General features: G+C 49.8%; 1 protein-coding gene across 4 annotated transcripts in view; it reads left to right on the top strand.

Annotated features, from left to right (window-relative positions):
• Positions 1-22054, top strand: part of Ppp1r16b (protein phosphatase 1, regulatory subunit 16B) — a 99602-nt gene that overhangs the window by 71088 nt on the left and 6460 nt on the right. For 3 of the 4 annotated variants that reach the window (NM_153089.4, NM_001159662.1, XM_011239492.3), the window contains exons 3-10: positions 2916-2986; positions 8698-8843; positions 11347-11450; positions 13254-13378; positions 17324-17449; positions 17993-18068; positions 19100-19229; positions 19318-19486. In NM_153089.4, coding sequence (NP_694729.1) covers positions 2916-2986; positions 8698-8843; positions 11347-11450; positions 13254-13378; positions 17324-17449; positions 17993-18068; positions 19100-19229; positions 19318-19486 — 947 coding nt within the window. The remainder of the gene's footprint in view (positions 1-2915; positions 2987-8697; positions 8844-11346; positions 11451-13253; positions 13379-17323; positions 17450-17992; positions 18069-19099; positions 19230-19317; positions 19487-22054) is intronic. The other variant, XM_011239493.2, reaches the window with a different exon arrangement.

Below are 22054 nucleotides of genomic sequence, written 5' to 3' on the forward strand. Positions count from 1 at the left end.
CAGAGACTGAGTTTGGAGCTGAGACGAAAGGATGGACCATCTAGAGGCTGCCATACCCGGAGATCCATCCCATAATCAGCCTCCAAACGCTGACACCATTGCATACACTAGCAAGATTTCGCTGAAAGGACCCAGATATAGCTGTCTCTTGTGAGACTATGCTGGGGCCTAGCAAACACAGAAGTGGATGCTCACAGTCAGCTATTGGATGGATCACAGGGCCCCCAATGGAGGAGCTGGAGGAAGTACCCAGGGAGCTGGGGGGATCTGCAACCCTATAGGTGGAACAACAATATGAACTAACCAGTACATCCCCCTCCCCCAGAGCTCGTGTCTCTAGCTGCATATGTATCAGAAGATGGCCTGGTCGGCCATTAGTGGAAAGAGAGGCCCATTGGTCGTGCAGACTTTATATGCCTCAGTACAGGGGAACACCAGGGCCAAGAGGTGGGAGTGGGGTGGGGGGAGTGGGTATGGGAGGGCGTGGGGGACTTTTGGGATAGCATTGGAAATGTAAATGAAATCAATACCCAATAAAAAAATTTCAAAAAAAAAAAAGAAATGAAAGTGGAGAGGCAGATAGACAGACAGACAGACAGACAGACAGACAGGCAGGCAGGCAGGATTAGCTCACAAGCCCCGCACTGCACAGCTTCAAGACTCCAAACAGAAACTTGAATGGTGCCCCGTGGAATCAGGCAAGCCAGTGACCTGCAAGCAGGGATTGTATCGTCCAAGACCTCATATGGAAGGCAAGGGTGGGGGATGCTGTTCTCCGTGTCGTGGGGGGAAGCAGGGAAGGGCTCAAACCTTCTGTGATGAAGCTGATTTCCATTTGCAGTGCCTTCGTGCTGCACTGTCCCCTAGAAATCCCCATGAAGCTAAACCCGCTTAACTTCCAGTCTGCCTACTTTGTACCACATGCGGCAGTTGAACTAAGCGGTGGACAATGGGTTTTACATGCGTATTGATTCCAATTTAAGTAGCCATGGCAGCCGGATGTGGCTCCGTAGGGGACAAGCAGCTGAAGGATCTGGCTGGGACTGGGCAAAGTCCTGGCACATATATGCCTCGGTAGCAGTGTGTCTTGGGCAGGTCTACCCGAGACATTTTCTTGCAGAGCTGAGGCCTCAACTTCTCTTTCCCATAGATTTCTGTCCATGCTGAGGCCAGGGTGCTGTGGGCTGTGGTCTAGAGGATGGAGCTGAGCAACTGCTCCAACCCCTGCTTCTGAGACTTGAAGGCTGTCCTAGTGTCCATCCCTGTCTTTTCCTTGGCATCCTTGAGGCTGTTGATTGACAGTTGTCTTGCAGCATACCACAGCTTGCTTCTAACCTGCTCCCTCCACCAGGGGCACTTTACTGAGGAGACTTCCTCAGCCCTGAATGGCTGTGTAAGCTACAGGCAGGAGACAGTGGCTACATTGGGTGTTTGGCGTGTGACCTGGGCTCATGTGAGCAGAGTGTGAGAAGGCTCAACAGGGCATGGCCAGCTCGCTCCTCCCACTCGCAGGGTCCCATGCCCCTCTTCATCAGCACTGTGACAGTGGCCCTTCCCACAAAGCAGCTTGTATATCTGGCTTGTTTGCCTGTCCTCACTCAGGCAATCACCCCTCATCTGGTCCTCTGGCCCAGAATTACACTTGCCCACTCAATGTTCAGCCTAGGAAAGCTGGAGCCAGGGCAGCCCTCCTGTCGCCCCTTGGACAGTAGATGGTCCTGAGAGAGAACTGTGGGCTCCAGTGGACCCTGCTGTCAGCCCTGTGAATAGCTCCCTCCATGGGGAGAGACATAGCTGAAGGCTGGACAGAGGGAATCCCTCTATGCTGAGCAGGGTGGGGCCATGCAGGCTGACAGACAGGCCAGCTTCTCAGTTTTTACCCTTTGCACATGGCTTCTAGCTGACATTGAGACCCTGGATGGGACAGGGGGAAGAGAAAGGACATTGGTAAGCCATCATGTGTGCAGCATACAGCTATGCTAATAAAACCAGCCATAGCCAGACACCTATAAAACCATGCACTGAGCACAGACCTGATGCTGAGCCCCTGACATGGCTCAACTTGATGCCATATGACCCCATGTGAAGTAGAGTCAACATCATTTCCACTTTACAGATGAGAAAACTGAGGTGGTGAGAGGGAAATGTATTGATCATGATTGCCCTGTCAGTAAGACTCCAGGTGTAGATTTTAGGGATGAAAAAAGTACTTCATATTTGACAACCCATTCCAATTTCTCGACTTTGCTTTTTTTGTTTGTTTGTTTGTTTTTTGTTTGGTTGGGTTTTTTTTTGTTTGTTTGTTTGTTTGAGACAGGGTTTTTCTGTGTAGCCCTGGCTGTCCTGGAACTCACTCTGTAGACCAGGCTGGCCTTGGACTCAGAAATACACCTGCCTCTGCCTCCCGAGTGCTGGGACTAAAGGCATGCGCCACCACTGCCTGGCTGCCATGCTAACTTCTCAGCTCAGTCAGGAGTAGTGGCATCTCTGGTGAGTCAGCTCTTTTGGAGGGAAGCTGAGGCAGGGGAATTGTACATTTGAGATCTTCTTGGGCTACATAGCAAGTTCCAGGCTAGCCTGGGCTACTTAGCAAGACTTTCTCTCAAAATAAAAAAAGGTCAGAGGTGTAGCTCAGCAGTATAGCACAAGTTCCCATCCCCATCACAGCCAAAAACAAACACCCACAGTGCTCAGACTGGCACCAAGGAAGATGGGACTGTTGTCAGCACTTGTATGTATGACCCGTTCTATGCCTCAGTTTCCTCATCTGTGAAATGGGGATGCTGTTAACAACTCATTACCCTTCTGTTGGGAATAAGTAAGAGCATTTATGGTGGAGTCTGGAGGAGGGTGGGTCTTGCTGGGTACCCACAAGTGAGTGGCAGGAACCTCACTCCTGTCCTTTCCTCTTGCAGTTCGCTACTTCCTGAAGAACAAGGTTAGCCCTGATTTGTGCAATGAGGATGGACTTACAGCCTTGCACCAGGTAAGCAGGCAGATCTGAGGTCCCCCTGGCCTCTCTGCTCCCTGATAACTCGCTCCCCAAACCCTCCGGGAAGAGGGGACATGAGACAGGAACACAGAGAGCCCAGCTGAAAGGCTTTTGTCCTTTGGAGATGCCTGTGTCTGACACAGACTGGCCTTGGAGCTCACACACACACACACACACACACACACACACACACACACACACACACACACACACAAGCTCCTGGTTGTGCACATGTGCGCGGTCACAGGCTCTGAGGACAGGGGTTCTTTGTTCACTGTGTCCTCACAGGCAGCTGAGAAAATTCATTGTAGAAGTTGAGAATTGACAGAGAGTATTCACGGCCACCAGGACATCCCACTCGCCCTGAGGACAAAGCCGACTGACTGTTTTGTTGTCTAAGGTCACATGGCCAAGACCTATGGCCATGAAGTGGGTGCTATCGAACACATGTCCTTTCCAAGGGAATGTGGTGACATCCCTCCCTGCCTGGGGATGGCCTTGGCTGTCACCACCCACATAGAAGCTTTGTCTTCCACGGCCAGCCTGTAGCCCCCAAGGGTTAGTCCTGCGGGAATTCTTTCTCCAAAAGCTGAAAGTTGGCTTTAGTTCAAGGCTGTATTGTGTCTCCTTCCTAATGCTCAGAGTAAAGGACAAATCTCGGCTGTCCTGCATGAGACCCTGGAGGCCTGACGTGTTCAGCCTCCACAGCGGGCTCCTCCCTATCATTTGTTCTCCATTGCCCGTGTCCTCACTCAGTAGCTCTTGTCCCCAGCAAGTGCTTGAGAGCTGGACTGTGACAAAGGTACTCTCTTCTTCCAAGTGACCCATCCTCTCCTGTCATTTAGCACTAGCCTGACCCTCTGAGATGACCTCATCCCAGAAGCTGAGCCTCACCGCAACGTAGCCTGCATCTTCTGTCCATTGTTGTGTTCCAGCATCTTTCCCCATGCTTGCAGACTGTAGGCACTCAGCAGGCGCACACTGAATCAGTGAATGACCATACCTGACCCTTCCCCTGTGCTTGTTGCCTGAGTTTTTGAGCAGACAGACTTGAGGGTAGAGTGGTGAGGAGAAACCAGGCAGCTTGAACCCCATGGACTGAGACAAGCCACACATATCTGATACCTGTAAGATGCTGGGACAAGGCCACACCCACCGCATTCAGCTCTGAGCTGGAAGGCTGTCTGCCTGTGTACTCTTGGCCCTTACTGTCCTCTAGGGCCTCAGGCATCCACACTTAGGTAACTGGCTTAGTAACCTCACTGGGTCTTACCCAAGGACGCTCCCCCCCCCAACCCCCCCCAAAAAAAGCAAAGTCCAGCTTCACTCACTCTGGAGTGCTGAGGATACACTAGAGGCGTGACCCTCAGTCTACCTTGGATTTGAGACCTAAAAGGCAACCACTGAGACTGGGTAGTATTCATTAGCCAGAGGCCTAATGATGGGATAGCCATAAGGGTAGAGTTAGATTTGAGGCCTGGAACTGTCACTCACTTGTGTGTGACCTTGGACAAATTCCTTATGCTCTCTGTGCCTCAGTTTCCTCTCCTGTGAGAGAGAGAGAGAGAGAGAGAGAGAGAGAGAGAGAGAGAGAGTCTCCATCTCCCTGGGTTGCAGAGAGGATTGAATGAGCAGAGGTAAAACCTTGCAAGCAACACTTACCAGAAGCTATGCAGTAATCAGGCTGGGGAGAACGCTCCCACGGCTAAGCACACATACTGCTCTTGCAGGGGACCAGAGTTCAGTTCCTAGCTCCTGTGTCAGGCTTACAACCACCTGTAATGCCAGCTCCAGGCGATCTGACGCCCTCTGCTGGCCTCCACAAGCACCTGCATGCACACATGTATATGCCTACATACACATAAACATATGCACGCAATTAAAGATTTTTTAAATAATCTCATTTGAAAAGATTTGAATTATGGGGCTGGAGAAGTGGCTCAGAGGCTAAGAGCACTGGCTGCTCTTCCAGAGGTCTTGAGTTTAATTGTCAGCAACCACATGGTGGCTCATAACCATCTATAATGAGATCTGGTGCCTTCTTCTGGTTGCAGGCATACATGTAGATAGAACAGTATATACAATAGTAAATACATGAATCTTTTTAAAAAAGATTTATGATTACAGTTTATCATGTGCCTACCTCACAAAGCACCTCATTGGTATATCTCAATTTGATCTTCATAGCCACGCTCAGAAACACTGTTATCCTGTTTTATATCTCAAGAAACTGAGGCTCGGGATGGGGCAGCTCTATTCTGTGGACAAAGATGTGGATATATGTCCTGTGTGTCTGTATGGACCAGCATAGTGGCCACAGAGTTCTGTGGCTAATGTGACAGGAACTGGATTCTAACTCTTACTTAGTTTTAGTGAATTTAAACACAGATGGGGCCATTTTAGATATAAAATCTCTGGGTTCTAGGTCAAACGGTGGATCATGGCAGAGCCAGGGCTAACAACAGTAGCCTTGACTGTCTGGATACTGTAGTTAGAAGGGCTCCAGGGATCTCTCTAGGTGCTATCTTTGCCTTTATAAACTTTTGGGGGACCCTCCCTTGAATTTGGGGTTCCTTCCATTCTTTCCCACCCTACCTCCTCCTCTTCCTTGCTGATCACATGACCTCCTTGGGTCCTGCTTTTCTTGGGGGCTACTGAGCCTCTAGGAACACACAAGGAGAGGTAACTACCCAGGGTCTGAACCTAGCTATGTAGCACTCTCCCCTAACGCTAGCCTGGCCACACTTGACTTGGCTCCACTTTGGGAAGGTCCTTAGGAGGCGTCTGCCCACGCTGTCCCACAGACTCTCATTCTTGATCATCCAACAGTCCCTTTTACTCACCCACTCTTGTGTCAGGTTAGGGATAGAGGGTTAGGAAGAGGCCGTGCTTACAGACTGTGTGGTGTGCTGTGACCAGAGGCCTAGACATAACAGCTGGGGTGACGCCGTGTGGTCAGCGTTCACACGGATGGAAGCAGAGGTATCTGCAGCTTGAAGCTCGAAGCTGTTGGCTTGCCTGAAAGGAGAAGCGACACAGGCTTCCAAGAGGAAGGACACCTGAGCTGGGGCTTGAAGTAAGAGCTTATGAGTATTGTGTGCATATGAGTAAGAGTCTGCCAGAAAGAAAAAAAAAAGCAGCATTTGGAGCAGAGCGAACACCCACAGAGGCTTGAAAGAGCTGCTCAGCCTTGCAAGTTTGAGAGTAAGGGAGTAATTAGAGGCATAGAGGAAGTGGGGCTGGCCAGGTTGAGAATGGGACCTTCAGAGTCAGACTGTTTGGACTTTATAGAATGATTTTTTTTTATTGTGCTGGTACCCTATGTCTGTCTGTCTGTCTGTCTGTCTGTCTGTCTTTTCTCTCTCTCTCTCTCTCTCTCTCTCTCTCTCTCTCTCTCTCTCTCTCTCTCTCTCTCTCTCTCTTTTCCGAGACAGGGTTTCTCTGTGTAGCCCTGGCTGTCCTGGAACTCACTTTGTAGACCAGGCTGGCCTCAAACTCAGAAATCCGCCTGCCTCTGCCTCCCAAGTGCTGGGATTAAAGGCATGTGCCACCACGCTCGGCTCTCTCTCTCTCTCTCGCTTTCTTATTTGATTAGCTTTGTAGAATCTTACTATGCAGCGTAGGCTAGCCTTGAACTATGGTCCCATTGCCTCACCTCCCTAGTACTGAGAGTGTTGGATGTTGATGATATAATCTTGAATGAATCTATTTCTGGCTATGTGAGTGACTTTGTGCTTCTTTGAGCCAGTGGGGAGGAGAGGAGCCCCAGGATTGTTTTGAGGGTTAAATGCTGCAGTGAATGGCCAGAGCACCTGCCTAGTGTCTGGTTCTACAGGCCTTCCAGAAGTATCAGCCTTTCCTGTTGATAATGAAGCAGCATGCTGTGGCCTCCCAGCTGTGTATTGCTACATACAACAGGGGTGGCTGGGATACCCACAGAGCCTCTGAAGGCTAGCCAGGCAGCTCAGGTCTGCTTCTCTTGGACAAGGGGAACCTTGTGAGATGTGCAGAGGTCACACTGCAGGACTAGATACGGTAAAGCAGAGGGCATCTGGAGGTAGAGATGATGCAGTGCATGCTGAGCCTCGGGAATGGAGACAGACACTTAGGAGCAAACACTCAGCTGGCTCTCTCGGATGTGGGAAATGAAGCCACAGAAGCCAGCCTACTGCAGGTGCCAATTCCCACTGTGGTTCCATGGTGACTGCAGGGCCTGCTCTCTGCCCCCCACCCCCACCCCATCCTCATAGACACCCCTGCACCCATCCTGGGATCACTCCCACAAGACCCCTCAGCTCTAGGTATGCAATCCCCTGGTCTTACCTCCTTACAACCAGGGGACTACTTACTTCCTTTCTACTGATGCCTCACTCCAGCGCCTGTGTCTCCCTCTACTGGTTATATTGTGCTCCTGCATGGTTCTCCTGCCCCATGAGACAATAGAAGCCCTAATGGGCTGATCTTTCTTTCCCTTTCTGTCCAGAAAAGTACCTTCAGACTTAGCCATGCTAGACCAGCTGGTAGGAAGAACTGGCTCAGTGGCACCATCTGTGCACACGGCTGCTCCTTTCCTGTGTGTTCTTCTGTTGCAGAGTCCTGGCTGGCTGGGACTATGCTTGGGGCTGTGCTAGTGTCCCACCCCACCCCCACCTGGTGTCAATGGGCTTACATAGGAGCTCCTGATCTTTCTGTTGGCTTCCTACTCTTCTCCAAACATATATTTGTGTGTGTGTGTGTCTGTGTGTCTGTGTGTGTGTGTGTGTGTGTGTCTGTGTGTGTGTGTGTGTGTGTCTGTGTGTGTGTGTGTATTTACGTTGGCCAGGCCAACACTATCCCTTAATTAGGTGACTTCAACATAGCCTCTCTCTGTCCCTCTCAATGTGGATATGTGCACTTGCACAAGCATGTGCATGCACTTGGATGCACACCACACACACACACACACACACACACACCCTCTCCTTCACAGTGCCCTGAAAACCAAACCTGGCTTAACTAGACAGCAGGGGTGAGCCCACGTCCCTTGATACACACTTGCAGAGCGGCCACTGGCCCACCCTCTGTCCCCACCTCTGTCCTCCCTGGATGAGGCTGTGTCCCATGGTGAGCCTTTCACTCTCTGTCCCTAGAACCTGTGTTCTTTTGGGGGAGCTGCAGGATTGGACCCCGCGCCCCACCTGATGGGGCTCATCCACCTATACCCCTAGCTCCATCCAGGTGCGAGCACAAACAGGCTATCTCTGTGAATTGTCTGTGCCAGAGCCCCCAGAACCTGCTGGGAGGAGTCTCAGTCACTCGAGGACCTCCGTAAGATTTGCGTTCCCAGATCTGAAATTTGTAAAAAGCCAAATGCACCTGAGCAGTCCTTGAGCTGAAGGATGGGCTAAGAGTCCCCTTAAGATGTCGCCTGGAGAAAGCTGTCTGGGGTTTTAAAAGCGCATTCAAATTGTCTGCAGCCCCACTAACACTCATAAAAACACTTTATAGCTGACGGGGCCATTTGCTGAGGCTATTTTTACCTTTCTCATTATTAACTTCCCTAAGAGGGCCTCACCGAAAGTCACGGGCAGAACTTACAATACTCAGGCTCCGCCTCTGCCGTTTTCCTCGTTCTCCTCGGGATCTCTGGTGGGGAGCATGTGAGCTGTGTCCCCGCCAAGGCATGGGCCGAGCCTGACCTCACTCTGCCTCTGTTTCCCTCCCAGTGCTGCATTGACAACTTTGAAGAGATTGTCAAGCTGCTGCTGTCCCACGGTGCGAACGTGAATGCCAAGGACAACGAGCTGTGGACGCCCTTGCACGCGGCAGCCACCTGCGGCCACATCAACCTGGTGAAGATCCTCGTTCAGTAGTACGTGCCCACCCCTCCCTGGGGCAGCCTGTGTGCCACCTCCACAATGGCATTTTCCGTGCTCATTAGTCCTCCATGCCTTTCTTCCCGCTCTTCCAATCCCCCTCCATCTCCTCCCTGGCCATCAGTTTTCTTTGCTCTATCTTCCTTCCCCAAACTCCCCTTCTCTCTCTCTCTCTCTCTCTTTCTCTCTCTCTCTCTCTCTCTCTCTCTCTCTGTATGTGTGTGTGTGTCTTTACTGCTTTCTCTCTCTCTCTGTGTGTATGTGTCTTTACTTCTCTCTCTCTCTCTCTCTCTCTCTCTCTCTCTCTCTCTCTCTCTCCATCACTCCTGACCTCTCCGTCTTTTCCATGTGGTCTCTTTCTTTTACAGTTTTTACTCTTTTTACAGTTTTTGGGTCGCAATGCCAATGGCGTGCACTTTAAACTTCTGGCTGTTTTATACAGCCCATGCTGTCTCCCTTGTTGAGAACTGTCACCACCATCTCTGAAACTCACTTCACCTTGCAGAGCCCACAACTATCAACCAAGATGATTTGTCCCATCCCCATCTATGCCCACCCTGCCCTCACTCCCAGACTACTGTTCTCCCGCACCCTACCTCTGTCTGCACCAGCAGCTCATTTAAGCGCAAGCAATGCCTGTCTTTTCACGACTGGATTATTTCACTTAGCACAATGTCCTCAAGGTTCATCCATGTTGTAGAGGGCTCAGAGACAGACTGTGTATCCATTGGCCCATTGATGGTTGGCTCAGAGACAGACTGTGTATCCGTTGGTCCATTGATGGTTGGCTCAGAGACAGACTGTGTATCCATTGGCCCATTGATGGTTGGCTCAGAGACAGACTGTGTATCCGTTGGTCCATTGATGGTTGGCTCAGAGACAGACTGTGTATCTGTTGGTCCATTGGTGGATGCTGGTTGTTGCGACCCTTTGGTTGCTGTGCATTGTGGTGCTGTGGACCAGATTCTGCTTCCCGTTCATTTGGAAACATACCCAGATGTGGAATTGCTGGGCTCTGTGATAACCATTTTTAATTTTTAAAGGGATTTTTCTAATGTCTTCCTAGTTCCCCGTCTTACATCCTGAGGGCCTGTGCCAGGCCCTGGGCACACAGGCTAGGAGAGCAAGGCCAGTGGGTGAGGTCTTAGAGACTGACGGTGTCTGAGTTCAGGGACGAGGGACGGAGAGCAGATGACCACTCCAACAGGTCTTGGCAGAGCATCAGAGACCCATCAGAGACCTCCCAGGAGGTCCCTGAGGTCAGGGGAAATGGCAGCTTCGTGTACTTTCCTGCTGGTCTGTATTGGAACCACGTGAGGCACAAGTGTAAAATTTATGTTCCCCAGCCTCCTGGGTTCTTTTAGAGTGGTGGAGAAAATCCACAGAGCTGCATATGGTGTTCATGGCTACTCAGGGATTTCTGCCGTAGAGAGCGCCACAGTCATGCCTGGGTACCACTCTCATCTCCATTGCTGGGATAAGTACTCTGGCAGAACACAACTTAGGGGAGAAAGGATCCGTGCAGTGGCCTACAGTTCCAGGTTACAGTCCTTCTTTGTGGGAAATGAAGGCAGGAACTCAGAGCGGCTAGTCATATCGCTCAAGGGCGGAGAGAAATGACTGCCCAGATTGCTTAGAGCTCTTAGAGTCCTCCGCTCATACATAGACCAGCACTCTGAGTTAGCATTCTCTACACAGGCCAGGGCCCCAAACACAGGATCGATGCCACTCACTTTCGGGCTGAGTCTTCCAGTGTCAGTTAAGGCAGTCAAGACAATCCCCCGTAGACACGCCCACAGCCCAACCTCATCTAGAGCATGCTTCACTGAGGCTCTTCCCAGGCAGATTCTAGGTCATGTCAGATCACCCATCACAGGTACCACTGGCCTGAAGGGGCTGCTCTTCCGGGGTGCCCCTGGGCTCTGTTCTGCCCATGTCTTGGTCAGCTCTTTGGGCCGGCATAGAACATGGAATAACACATGACATGGAAGGTAGGACATGTCTGACCTATGAGAGACCCTATTATATTCAAGCTGTGTGGCCTGAGACATGTAATTGAACCTTTCTGAGTCATTGTCTCCTCTTGAGTGAGGTGAGCCACACACTAGCACCCCTCAGGAGACTCCTTATAATAGTGTGTGCAAGGATCTTACATCTAGCCTGGTTTCAAGAGGTACTGGGTGAGAGGTCCTGTTCCTGTTTATACCATTTCTCTTATTGTTATGAAAGAGGGCTTTGCCATCTGTCTGGAAGTGCCTACCTGCTGATGGAGCTCATCTGAGGCCTTGGTCCTTTCCTGCTGGGACCCTGGGATTCGAAAACACTGCATTCCCAGATATGTGGGGGGAAGGGCAGGGCATCCCTTAGCAAGGATACATCCCATGGGGTCATGGCTACTGGGGAGTGCAGCTGGGCTGTGGATGAGAAGCCAGGCAATGGGAGCAGCCAGACCAACCCAGACAGTCCTTCTCAGCTCTCACTCTGACCCTTTCTCTGCAGTGGGGCTGACTTGCTTGCTGTCAACTCTGATGGAAACATGCCATATGACCTCTGCGAGGATGAACCCACCCTGGATGTCATCGAGACCTGCATGGCATACCAAGGCAAGGGGGAGCAGTATGTTACACTGTGGTCATAGTGAGGTCCTATAGTGAGCACGGTTCCAATGGGTGGAACAGTGCATTAGCTGGCCCTGTACCTGCCAGCCTCGTGCTCAGCTCCCAATAACTGGGACAGGTCCTTGTTATTATTGTCATCTGTATGGTTAAAAGACAGGGACATGAAAGGGCCTTGGAACACACGCCGCGCAGAGGGAGATATTGTTCTCCCTGTCACCCACACACGCGGGCGGCCTCAGCTGGCCTCCTCTCCTGTTTGTCAGCTGTGACAATCGATTCAGTCAACACTTGCCATAAAGATGTGTCCCCATTTGGGAACATGGGGAGAAGTCAAGAACATTTGGGGGTGCTACTCAGTGCCAGGCACCAAACTGGCTGCCAGGGGCCCAGATAAACAAGATGTGGGCTGTTCTTGGCTCACAGTGAGCTTTAGAGGGAAGTATATGTAGCAATAATACCTGCCAGTCCCAGCTCTCTACGTGCATCCTGCGAAGCACCCTCTCACACAAAAGGCCTTAAATCCAGACCTGTAGTTGTGGCCTGATGTCCTGCCTGGTCCTCTTCTCGCCATTCTCCCCAGATCTCCATGGTTACTATTGACTTGGCTCCTTTACTCCCTGGCACCTGCATTCCCCCATTAATTTCCTGTAGAAAGTTTTAAAATAGCTTTTGTGCCAACCTGGTGAAACTGGACTCTGCAATGGAGTTATACAGCCGTTGGAGTCTAAAGGAAGTCAACACGGGTCATCTTTCAACATAGCTACCAAAATATTTTAAAATGTGCTATAATATTGATTATAAGAATCAATAGAAGCCATTGATTCTTTCAGGGGTTGGATGATGTGGTATAAAATTACTCCGAGTTTCTGCTGCTCACGGGCACTGCTAATTGTTCTGATGGTAGGAAATACTAGACTATGTAAAGGTTAGTCAAATAGGCATGTAACTTTTAAAAACCCCTTCAAATTTACAGATTGCCCCAAATTCTACCCAAGGGAACTTGATCCCATGGTTTATTTTTGTTGTTGTTGTTGTTGTTGTTGTTTTTAATGGGCCATTGTGATCTCTCCTTAACGCATAGCCACCAGTAACGGGCACACTTTTGTTAGCCAGAGATTTGGGCTATAACACGTCTCTCTGGAATTGGAACGGCTCATGCCTGAAATCCTAGCATATAGGAGGTCAAGGCAGGAGAATTGTCATGAGTGTGGGGCTAGCCTGGGCTATAGAGTGAGACCTTGTCTCAGAAAACGAAAAGCAAAAGCCTTTCTGGGTCCTTCTAACTCTTCTCCAAGTCTCTTTTTGAAATTAGTATCTTCACTGATTTAGTCACTCTTACAAAAAGAACGTATTATCTATTATGTATGGTGCTGAAAACACTGTGTCTATGAGAGAAAGGAAAGCAACAGACCCTCGTCAAAAAGGGTTGGCCAGAGGGCACCGGCTGGGGAGGCAACATAGGTCAGCACCTAAATGAGGCAGAGCAGCAATTGGGGCAACTGGAGGTGAGCAGATAGGTGCTCCAATTTAGCAGGTAGAGCAATGGGCATGAAGTGAGTGATGTTAATAAGAGGACTACTAGGTGCCAGGAAGGAATGGGCCTTGCCCTGTGAGTTAGCCCACGGTGTTTGTGTTCAACAGATCTGGGGACAAAGATCTCGGGCACATTTGTGCCCTGGGTGACTGGCAGACTCTGACGAGCTGGAGCTGTGCCCTCCCTCTGGGCTCTTTCCTCTCTGCTTGGGACCCTGGTGTGACACTGTTGAGTAACCTCTCACCTCCGTGCAGGCATCACACAGGAGAAAATCAACGAGATGCGAGCAGCCCCTGAGCAGAAGATGATTTCAGACATCCACTGCATGATAGCAGCGGGCCAGGATCTCGACTGGATCGATGGCCAGGGTGCCACACTGGTGAGGAGACCGGCCAGGCAGTGTGGGTTGGGAGCAAGTACCAGAACCAAGATCTGCTAGGGCCGAGTTGGGTCTGGTTCCTGGTAAGGTGAAATCCTATACACTTGAGACCTTGGGCCTCCTCCAGACCCCCTGCTGCTCCTGGAATATAGAAGATAAAGGCTCAGGGTCCAGCCATTCTCACCTGGGGCAGGGCATCAGGAGCTCTGATGTCCACCTGTGTTGTCTCCATGGCAATGCTTTCCCTCTCCTCAAGGAGAATCTGTCCACTCACCGACACAGTCTTGCTTTGTATCATCCATCCCCTGCCTCCTGCGACCTCGGAAACCACAGCCCTTCTCATTCACCTTTCCCTGAGGTCACTGTAACAGATTCTACCCATCATCACATCACTCCATCCATCTGTCCATTTATCCGTCTGTCTGCCCATTTATCCATCCATCAGTCAGTCCATCCAGTCACCACCTGTTAGAAGAACCTCCTCTGTGCCACAGGCTTTGACTAATCCTTGGAGAGAGAAAACAACCGAGCCAGCTAGTTAGCTCCTCTGATCCTTACAAATCAGCTCTTACTGCCAGCAGCTTGAGGAAACCCTGTCCTTGCCTCCTGGCCCTCAACAGTGGAAGCTCGGTATTGGGGAGGGTCTGCCTCTGCAGTCTCTAAGAGGAAAATTGAAACAGGGCCATGGAGATCCCCACTTCAAGGTCTGGTCACTGTCCTAGGCTTAGGCAGGCCACGGGCATCTGGGAGCCCAGGGGCTCCATTTCAGCAGACAGGACTTGGCTAACCTCACTGCACCCAGAGCTGACTTGGAGCCTCTTATTTGTTGATGGGGCTTCTCTCACTTCTCCCTGAGCTCTAACCTCTGCTTCCTGTCTACTGCTGTTAGAAAAGTCCCTGCTCAGACCTCCTACTGAGCTCAGCACTGAAGAATGGGGTCAGACAGTGATAGTAAATGCTGCTGACTTTACAGTGACCCCAGCCACTGACCCAGACATGAACTAAAGCTTTCGAGTAAACTGGAGTGTAAAAGTATCTTTTATTCGCTTGAAGTAATTGTTCTCTCCAAGGCTTACTGCCTCGGTTTGCTAACCTAGGCATAGTCCTGGAAGCTTCTAGCCTCCGTACAATCTTATCTAGGCCTAGAATGTTTTCAGCCTCTGAGACTTGCTGTTGAGTAAGCTCGCCCCTTCCTAGTTGAGACTGGACTCTGGCTGGCTGGTTCAATTCAGCTGTTCTAGTTCAAACTTCTCTCCAAGCTGACTGATTCAATCTGGCTTCTCTCGCAGCCTCTGACTTTTTGCTCTGCTTGGCCTCAAACCAACCCTGGCGATCTGTTCTAATCTTCGGGCTCCTTCTCTGGCTTGTTCTGTCTTCACCTGTGTCTAGCTTGTTCCCTCTGCACAGCCTGCCTCTGTACAACCTTCCTCTCTGCACGACTCTCTTAAGTAGCTTCCCTTTCCTCTCTGTTCTCCTGAGAGTTGGGCAGATCCTATTCTGTAAAATCTTTCTCTGACTTATCACTTTGTCTGCCACTCAATTAGACATCACCTTCAAACCTGGGTGCTCCCTTCTACCTTCAATGTTTGAGATTGAATGTGTGTACTAAGTGCTGAGACACACGACAACTGGAAACAGGGTTTTTGCAGAAAATAACACAATTTCAGAGTTCACTGTGTGATCAAATATCCTGCAACATTGGTGGTAATAGTGTCTTCCTCATGGGACAGCTGGGAGGACTGAATGACATTCAGCAGGTTTTGAGCACAATTTGAAGACTCAGTATATACTGATAACAATTTCCTTCCCATCTCTGTCTCTGTCTCTCTTCGTGTTCATTAAGCAAATGCTATACTTCTGACATTGAGCCCGTGATCCTTTTGCCTCTGTCTTCCAAGTGATGGGACTCCAGGCAAGAGTCAACATGCTCCAGCAACCTTCCTCCTCCTCATTAGCAATATCCCTAGATGAATCATACTTTTTAGTTCCTGGCTAAGTACCTGCTGTGACCCTGTGCTTTGAGGTATCTGGCTGGCCAGCAGATTCTATTCTTCACAACTGGCAAGCATCAGACATATAAATTAGACGTCATACCATAGATTTACTCTGAAAATTAAAAAGGGAAATCCTGACCTTATCAGGACCCTGGAGCAGCCTCTCCATGGAGGAAACACGTGACCATCAGGGCCACATCCTAACCTGAGCTATGACTTAGGTTTCCCAGTGACTTCCATCACTGACCCTTCCCATCCTCTGGATCATTCCCAGTCTTCAGTTGTCCTTTCTAGACTGTCACTTCTGTCCCTCTCTGTGGCTGAACAGTGGCTTCTCTTCGTCCCAACTTCTCCTTCCTTCCCTCATCCTCAGGACAGACCCTGCTGCCATGCTCACCACCCAGTGCTAAGCACTTTCCTTTCTGAGGGATCAAACAAGTGGGACAACTGAGGTCTGCTGGTGGCAGCCATGACAGGCAACCTCCAATGGTGCTGAATAGAAGAGTTAAGGCCTCAGCCTCAGTGGTGGCTTATGCCTGTAATCCCAGTACTTGTAAAAGCTGAAGCAGAAGAACTGTTGCAAGATGAGGCTATGTTGGGCTACAAAATAAGACTTTTTCTAATTAACTAAATGAATGAATAAATGAATGAATGAATGAGCAAACAAACTAGCTGGGACCTCAGCATAGGCAGTGTGAGTCTTCCCATTACAGTTATCAATTGCCTATTGCTATATGACAACCAACCCTACAGGGTAGATTCTTTATAGTAGAGATGTAGCAATAAATATTTAAAGTTCACTCTAAGCTCCCAGTGGGTGCATGTGCAGAACTGCACATGCCCAAGAATTCTGGATTTGCAAATAAAAAGCATGGACTCACAACCTTTATATTTAATATGCCTTGATTAGCTCAATGGTTGGGCACCTCCCCAGGCTAGCACACACACCCCTCAGATACTCCTGAGTTAACATTTTCTAAATCTCTGTTTTATCTTTGCTGCCCTGTTTCTTTCTGGGCAGCCCTCCCATGGGGCCACTTTCCCTTTGCACCTACATTTTGGCCATTTCAGTCTCTCACTCCTTCGCAGGTGTCATGGTCTATCCTACATCCCTCTCATGGCAGACTCTTCTCCCACTACTGTTTCTTGCCCAGGTATCTTAAAAGTCCCACCTCTGTCCCCTGCCCAGCCATTGGCCACTGGCTCTTTATTGACCAGAAAACCAAATATTGGCAGGGACCCACAAAGGATGTATGGATTCCCATGTAAGCACAAATCTAATTTCCAATATAAACACAACGTTTCTGTGGGAGATTAAGAATGGCTTAACTGGGTGACTCCGACCTGGCATTTCCCATGGGGTTGACCAGGGTTGAAGTCACATTTGAGGTTGGTCTCCTTCATGGTGGTTCCCACGAACAAATGACATTAGTGTTGGCAGCTGGCAGAAGTCCTCAGTTTCTTGCCGCCTTACAACTTCTCCTCAGTGCTACCCGAGGTGGCTGCCTCCTCCCAGATGAATCTAAGAGGTAGAAGCAGCTACACTTTTCATGCTCCAGCCTCAGAAATCATATACTGTCACCACTTTGTAATATCCTCTTGGTTAGAAATGACTCACTCAATCCGTGTATGTTCAAAGGCAGAGCAACCAGATTCTACATTTAAAAGAAAGATAAGTCAAAAAATAGGTAGGTACATTTTCAAATGACCATTTTGGACCTTTGGGATGCCTTCTTCAGGGCTAGGTGAAGAGCCTGTCTCACTTCACCGTTCTACTTCTTTATTTCACACGTAGCAATCCCCTGCAACCTTCCTGGCTGGTGTTTCTACCTCATTCTGTCCCGTTCTTTGATCCCAAGGATGCTCTGAGGCTTCGGGTGAGAAAGGATACTCTGCCTCTAATTGTGGAGCCAGCTCTCTTAGGAATGCCGACTTCTTTCCTCTCTTCCAGCTACACATAGCTGGAGCCAATGGATATCTGCGAGCAGCCGAGCTCCTCCTGGACCATGGAGTGCGTGTGGATGTGAAGGACTGGGATGGCTGGGAGCCTCTGCATGCAGCAGCCTTCTGGGGACAGGTACTTCCCACCCACTGTACCTTGTCAGGCACAAGGTAAAACTGCTGATACTGAGTCCTTTGGGCTGGCATTTGGTGCAGGAGAGCTAGGACCCACTTAGCCACTGGGTACAATGAATGTGGGAGATGAGAAGACTGGGGTGGGTTGCAGACACAATGGCCAATTGCATCCTAACAGGATGAGAATCAAATCTGTCCAGTAGAAAACCCCCTTGGTGTCTGCTTTGCATGGTTTCTCTAGAGTGTTTCCCAGATGTGATTTCAGCCTGTGCAGCCATCCATCCATACCCAACAGCTGTGGAATTACAACCGACTCCTCCTGTTGCTTCTCCTCATAGTAACCCAGGGATGATGGGAGGAGGTGCCAAGCCCATCACTTCTGACAGGGCTCTCTCTTGGCTCCATGGCCCAGGGCCTTCCCTGGGGATCACCTTTCCTCCACCATTCTTTGGGTCACATTCTAAGAGGTCTTGGGCTTGCTCTCCAACTCTTAGGTTTCCTGAGTCCTGGGTATGGGGGACATGAACTTCTTCTTGTGTTGCAGATGCCAATGGCAGAGCTGCTGGTGTCCCATGGAGCTAGTCTCAGTGCCAGGACATCCATGGATGAGATGCCAATAGGTAAGGCAGCTTCATACTTAGTACATACATACTTACCAGTTCTTTTGATGGTGAGTGGACATTGGTTGAACATGTGGCTGCATAGATAGGTAGGTAGGTAGACAAATACATACATGCATGCATACATGCATACATACATACATACATAGATGGATGCATAGTTTAGACAGGAAATGTGATGTGGGATATATTGATGGATGTGTAGGCGGATGGATACATAAGTAGACAGGCAGACTGGGGATGAGTCAATGGATGGATGACCAGGTTAGCCAGTAGATGGATAGAGGGGTTCAGTGGATTGACTGGTGAACCCCTCTACTCAGTGGGGATTTCTCAGCATTACTTCATTTCCTGCCTGTGGAATCTGCTTGTTTCTCTCAATGCTCAGATCAGGGAGACTTGCTAACTCTCCCAGAGACTATCAAGGGTATGTGTCCTCGTTAGCTTTTGTGTGGCTGTGATAAAACACTGACCAAAAGCAACTTGGGAAGGAAAGGGTTCATTTGGCTTACGAGTCCTTATCACAGTTCATCACTGAGGAAACTCAAGGCAGGACTGATGGCCATGGGAGGAGTCTGCTTACTGACTTGCTCCTATGGCTTGCCCCCCCCCAGACCCCCTGCACCACTTTGTTATACAACCCAGGCCCAATTCTCCAAGGGTGGCATGGCTCACAGCAGACGGCCCCTCCCAGATCAATCCTTAATCAAGAAAATGCCCCCATAGACTTGCTCAAAGGGCACTCTACTAGAGACAGTTCCTCAATTGAGATTCCCTCTTTCCAGATATGCTCAGGTTTGTGTTGACAAAACCTACCATCTGAGCCTCTCAGTCTTAGCCGGGAACTTCAGGAGTTAGGAGCTCAAGTCTCTCATTTTCACATCCCTCAAAGGCAATAAGCAGGGGTTGCTTTCCTTGTTCCGTCTGTGCCCCCAGAAGGTTCTCAGAGCTTCTGGTGGGTTTGCATGGGTGGCCCCTGTGGTCCAGAGTCCCTATCCTGCCTTCTGCAACTGATTCTTGTATTCCCTCAGACCTGTGTGAGGAGGAGGAATTCAAGGTCCTGCTGTTGGAGCTGAAACACAAGCATGATGTGATCATGAAGTCGCAGCTGAGGCACAAGTCGTCCCTGAGCCGGAGGACATCCAGCGCGGGCAGCCGTGGGTGAGTGGTACAGGCAGCTGGGGCCCCTGTACATGCCTGCCCATGGCTCCTGATCACAGCTACCTAGCACCTCCTTTGTCCTCCTCAGGAAGGTGGTGCGTCGAGCCAGCCTGTCAGACAGAACCAACCTATACCGGAAAGAATATGAGGGCGAGGCCATCTTGTGGCAGCAGCGGAGTGCAGCTGAGGACCAGCGGACTTCAACCTACAATGGAGACATCAGGGAGACCAGGACAGACCAGGAGAACAAGGACCCGGTGAGGGACCTCCTGCCCTGCCTCAGTGTTGGCCACTGACTTGGGAAGAGAACAGGGCCCAGCTTGGTCCTACCTCCTCACCTGGGGAGCTCAGAAAAGAAATAGCTGGGCGATGCCCTTAAGCAGCTGGCTCCTGTCTGGTGGCTAATGTTAATGTTAAGAATGTGACCCGTGGGTACATTAGTTAGAACTGACACCTTTTCACATGCGATGGCTTCATAAGTGGCAGAGACAGAGACTGCCCTCAGCCTGCCTGTCCCCAAGTAGATCTGGTTTTGAGTTCTCCAGAAGAGAGTCTTGGCAGATTAGTTCCCCTAGGAGCTAAGGGCCGAGGTCTTCTTTTCTGGGATGTAACGTTTGAGAATGGTGTTTCTCAAGATGCCATCTGGCTGAAGGAGGTATTCTAAAAAATGTAATGGGACTCTGGGACAGTCTCCGAGAAGCTGCTTCGGCAGCAGCCAGAGACCCTGGGCTCTGGGAGCTTCCGGGAGATGGCGTGACCTTCTTCAGCTGTGAAGAAGGTCAAGCTGGGGGCTTAACATGGTGGACACTCATGGATCTGAAGTCTAGAAGTCTAAAGGTGCAAGCAGGGCTGGTTCCTTTCAGTGCTTCTCCATGGGAAGTTTGTGCTAACACCCTCTTCCAGCTTCTGGTGGCTTGGGTGTCCCTTCACCTCTAGCGCGGCTTTAGTTTCTGTCTCTGTCTTTATAAGCCTTCATCTGTGTGTCCACGAGCATGCACGAACATGCAAATTGCTTTCTTTTCATTTAAGGAGTATTTGTATGTGTGTGGTGCCTTTACAGGTGTGTAGTATATTACAGGTGTGTGCTCGTCCCTGTGGTGGCCACAGGTCAACGTCTGGTATAACCTTCAGTCACTCTCCACCATTTCTTTTGAGACTGGGTCTCTCACTGAACTCGATGCCCACTGATAAGCTAAACTGACTGCCAGGGAGCCCCAGAGGCCCACCTGTCTCTGCCCACTCTGTGTTAGACTTGTAGGTGCAAATGGCCACATGCAGTTTTTTAGTAGATGCTGGAAGTCCACGAATGGCCGCACCCAGCTTTTTTGGTAGAAGCTGGGAGTCCAAACTCAGGTCTTAACTCTTATGTGTCAGGCCTTTACCAACCAAGCCATCTTTCTGGCCTCTGTTTTCTTATAAGGGCCCCACTCATCAGATCAGGCTCCATCCCAATCTAATATAATCTCATAAATATTTTTTTGAGCCAGATCATTGTTCACTGCTTGCATATGAAGCACTCGCCAGTGACATCCTTGCATGGATTCTATTTCTTAGTCTCTAACCACAGCATAACTGAATAGCTACAGCCAGCCACTCTACAGGGCTTCCTGTTTGGGTCAGTTTTGCACAAGCTTGCCTATCCCCCTAGTTTCTTCTTGTCATCAGCCTTAATTAGGTTGATCCAGTGCTCAGTACCAGTACCTCCATGTGCTTTCAAGTGTAAGCTCATCCCGGTCCACAGGGATGGACTGGGAGCTTGCCCAAGGCCTTGGCAGCTTCTTGGATCCCACGGGTTGGGCTATTGTGGTCCAGAGGGGTCTTCAACACCCCTGTTACGCCCCCCAGCCAGGAACTTCTTCCGTGGCTGTGGTGATGGATTAGGGAGAGGCTGAATCTTGAACTCGCAAAGCATCTGCTTCTTCAACAGCATCAGGGGATCCTAACTTAGTGACAATTGCAAAGGAAACGACTGCACTCAGACATCAAGTATGTACGTCTTCTCTCTCTCAATAATAGACCTTGAGATTTGAAGCAGTTTTATGTTTATAAGTATGAAAATAAGTGGAGTGCTTTGGTAGATGTAAAGTGTTTGCCGTGCAAACACGAGGACATGAATGTAGATCCCAATGCACACATTGGGGAAAAAAGCCAACCAGCTGTGATGATGCATGCCTTGGATCCCAGCACTAAGTAGTTATAGGCAGGGTGATCTCTGTGAGTTCAAGGCCAGCCTGGTCTATATAGTGAGTCATAGGATAGCCAGAGCTTCGTGGTGAGACTCTGTCTCAAAAAAAAAAAAAAAAAAGGAAAAAAAGAAGTCAGACTCAATGATATACACATCTATAATCCTGGTGCCTGGGAAGTGGAGACAGGAGAAGCCCTGGGGCTTTCTGGTCAGTCAGGATAGCTGAAATGGTGAGCTTCAGGTTCAGGGAGAGACCTCTGGTTTCAATACACACACACACACACACACACACACACACACACACATGCACACGCACACACATGTATGCATGTACACCTACACACACCAAGAACACACACACATAATTAGATAGGTGGGAAATTGCCCTCAGGTTCTCTTTCCTAACCACTTGCATTTGTAGGCTGCATGTGTTGTTGCTGGTGAGCCGGACTGATGGGCACATCACAATAGACCACCCTGTGTTGGAGCATCTGTGGACTCCACTGTTACAGTATCATGCAAGGGTCTTTCACTGTCCCAGACCATCCCCACTGTCCACCTGAGCCCATTGCTGACAGCACAATGCAGCACACGAATGGAAAATGGCAACAAAATAGAATCTGAGGGCAACTTTCCACGT

Source organism: Mus musculus, chromosome 2 (genome assembly GCF_000001635.26).
Source record: "Mus musculus strain C57BL/6J chromosome 2, GRCm38.p6 C57BL/6J".
Lineage (NCBI taxonomy): Eukaryota > Metazoa > Chordata > Mammalia > Rodentia > Muridae > Mus > Mus musculus.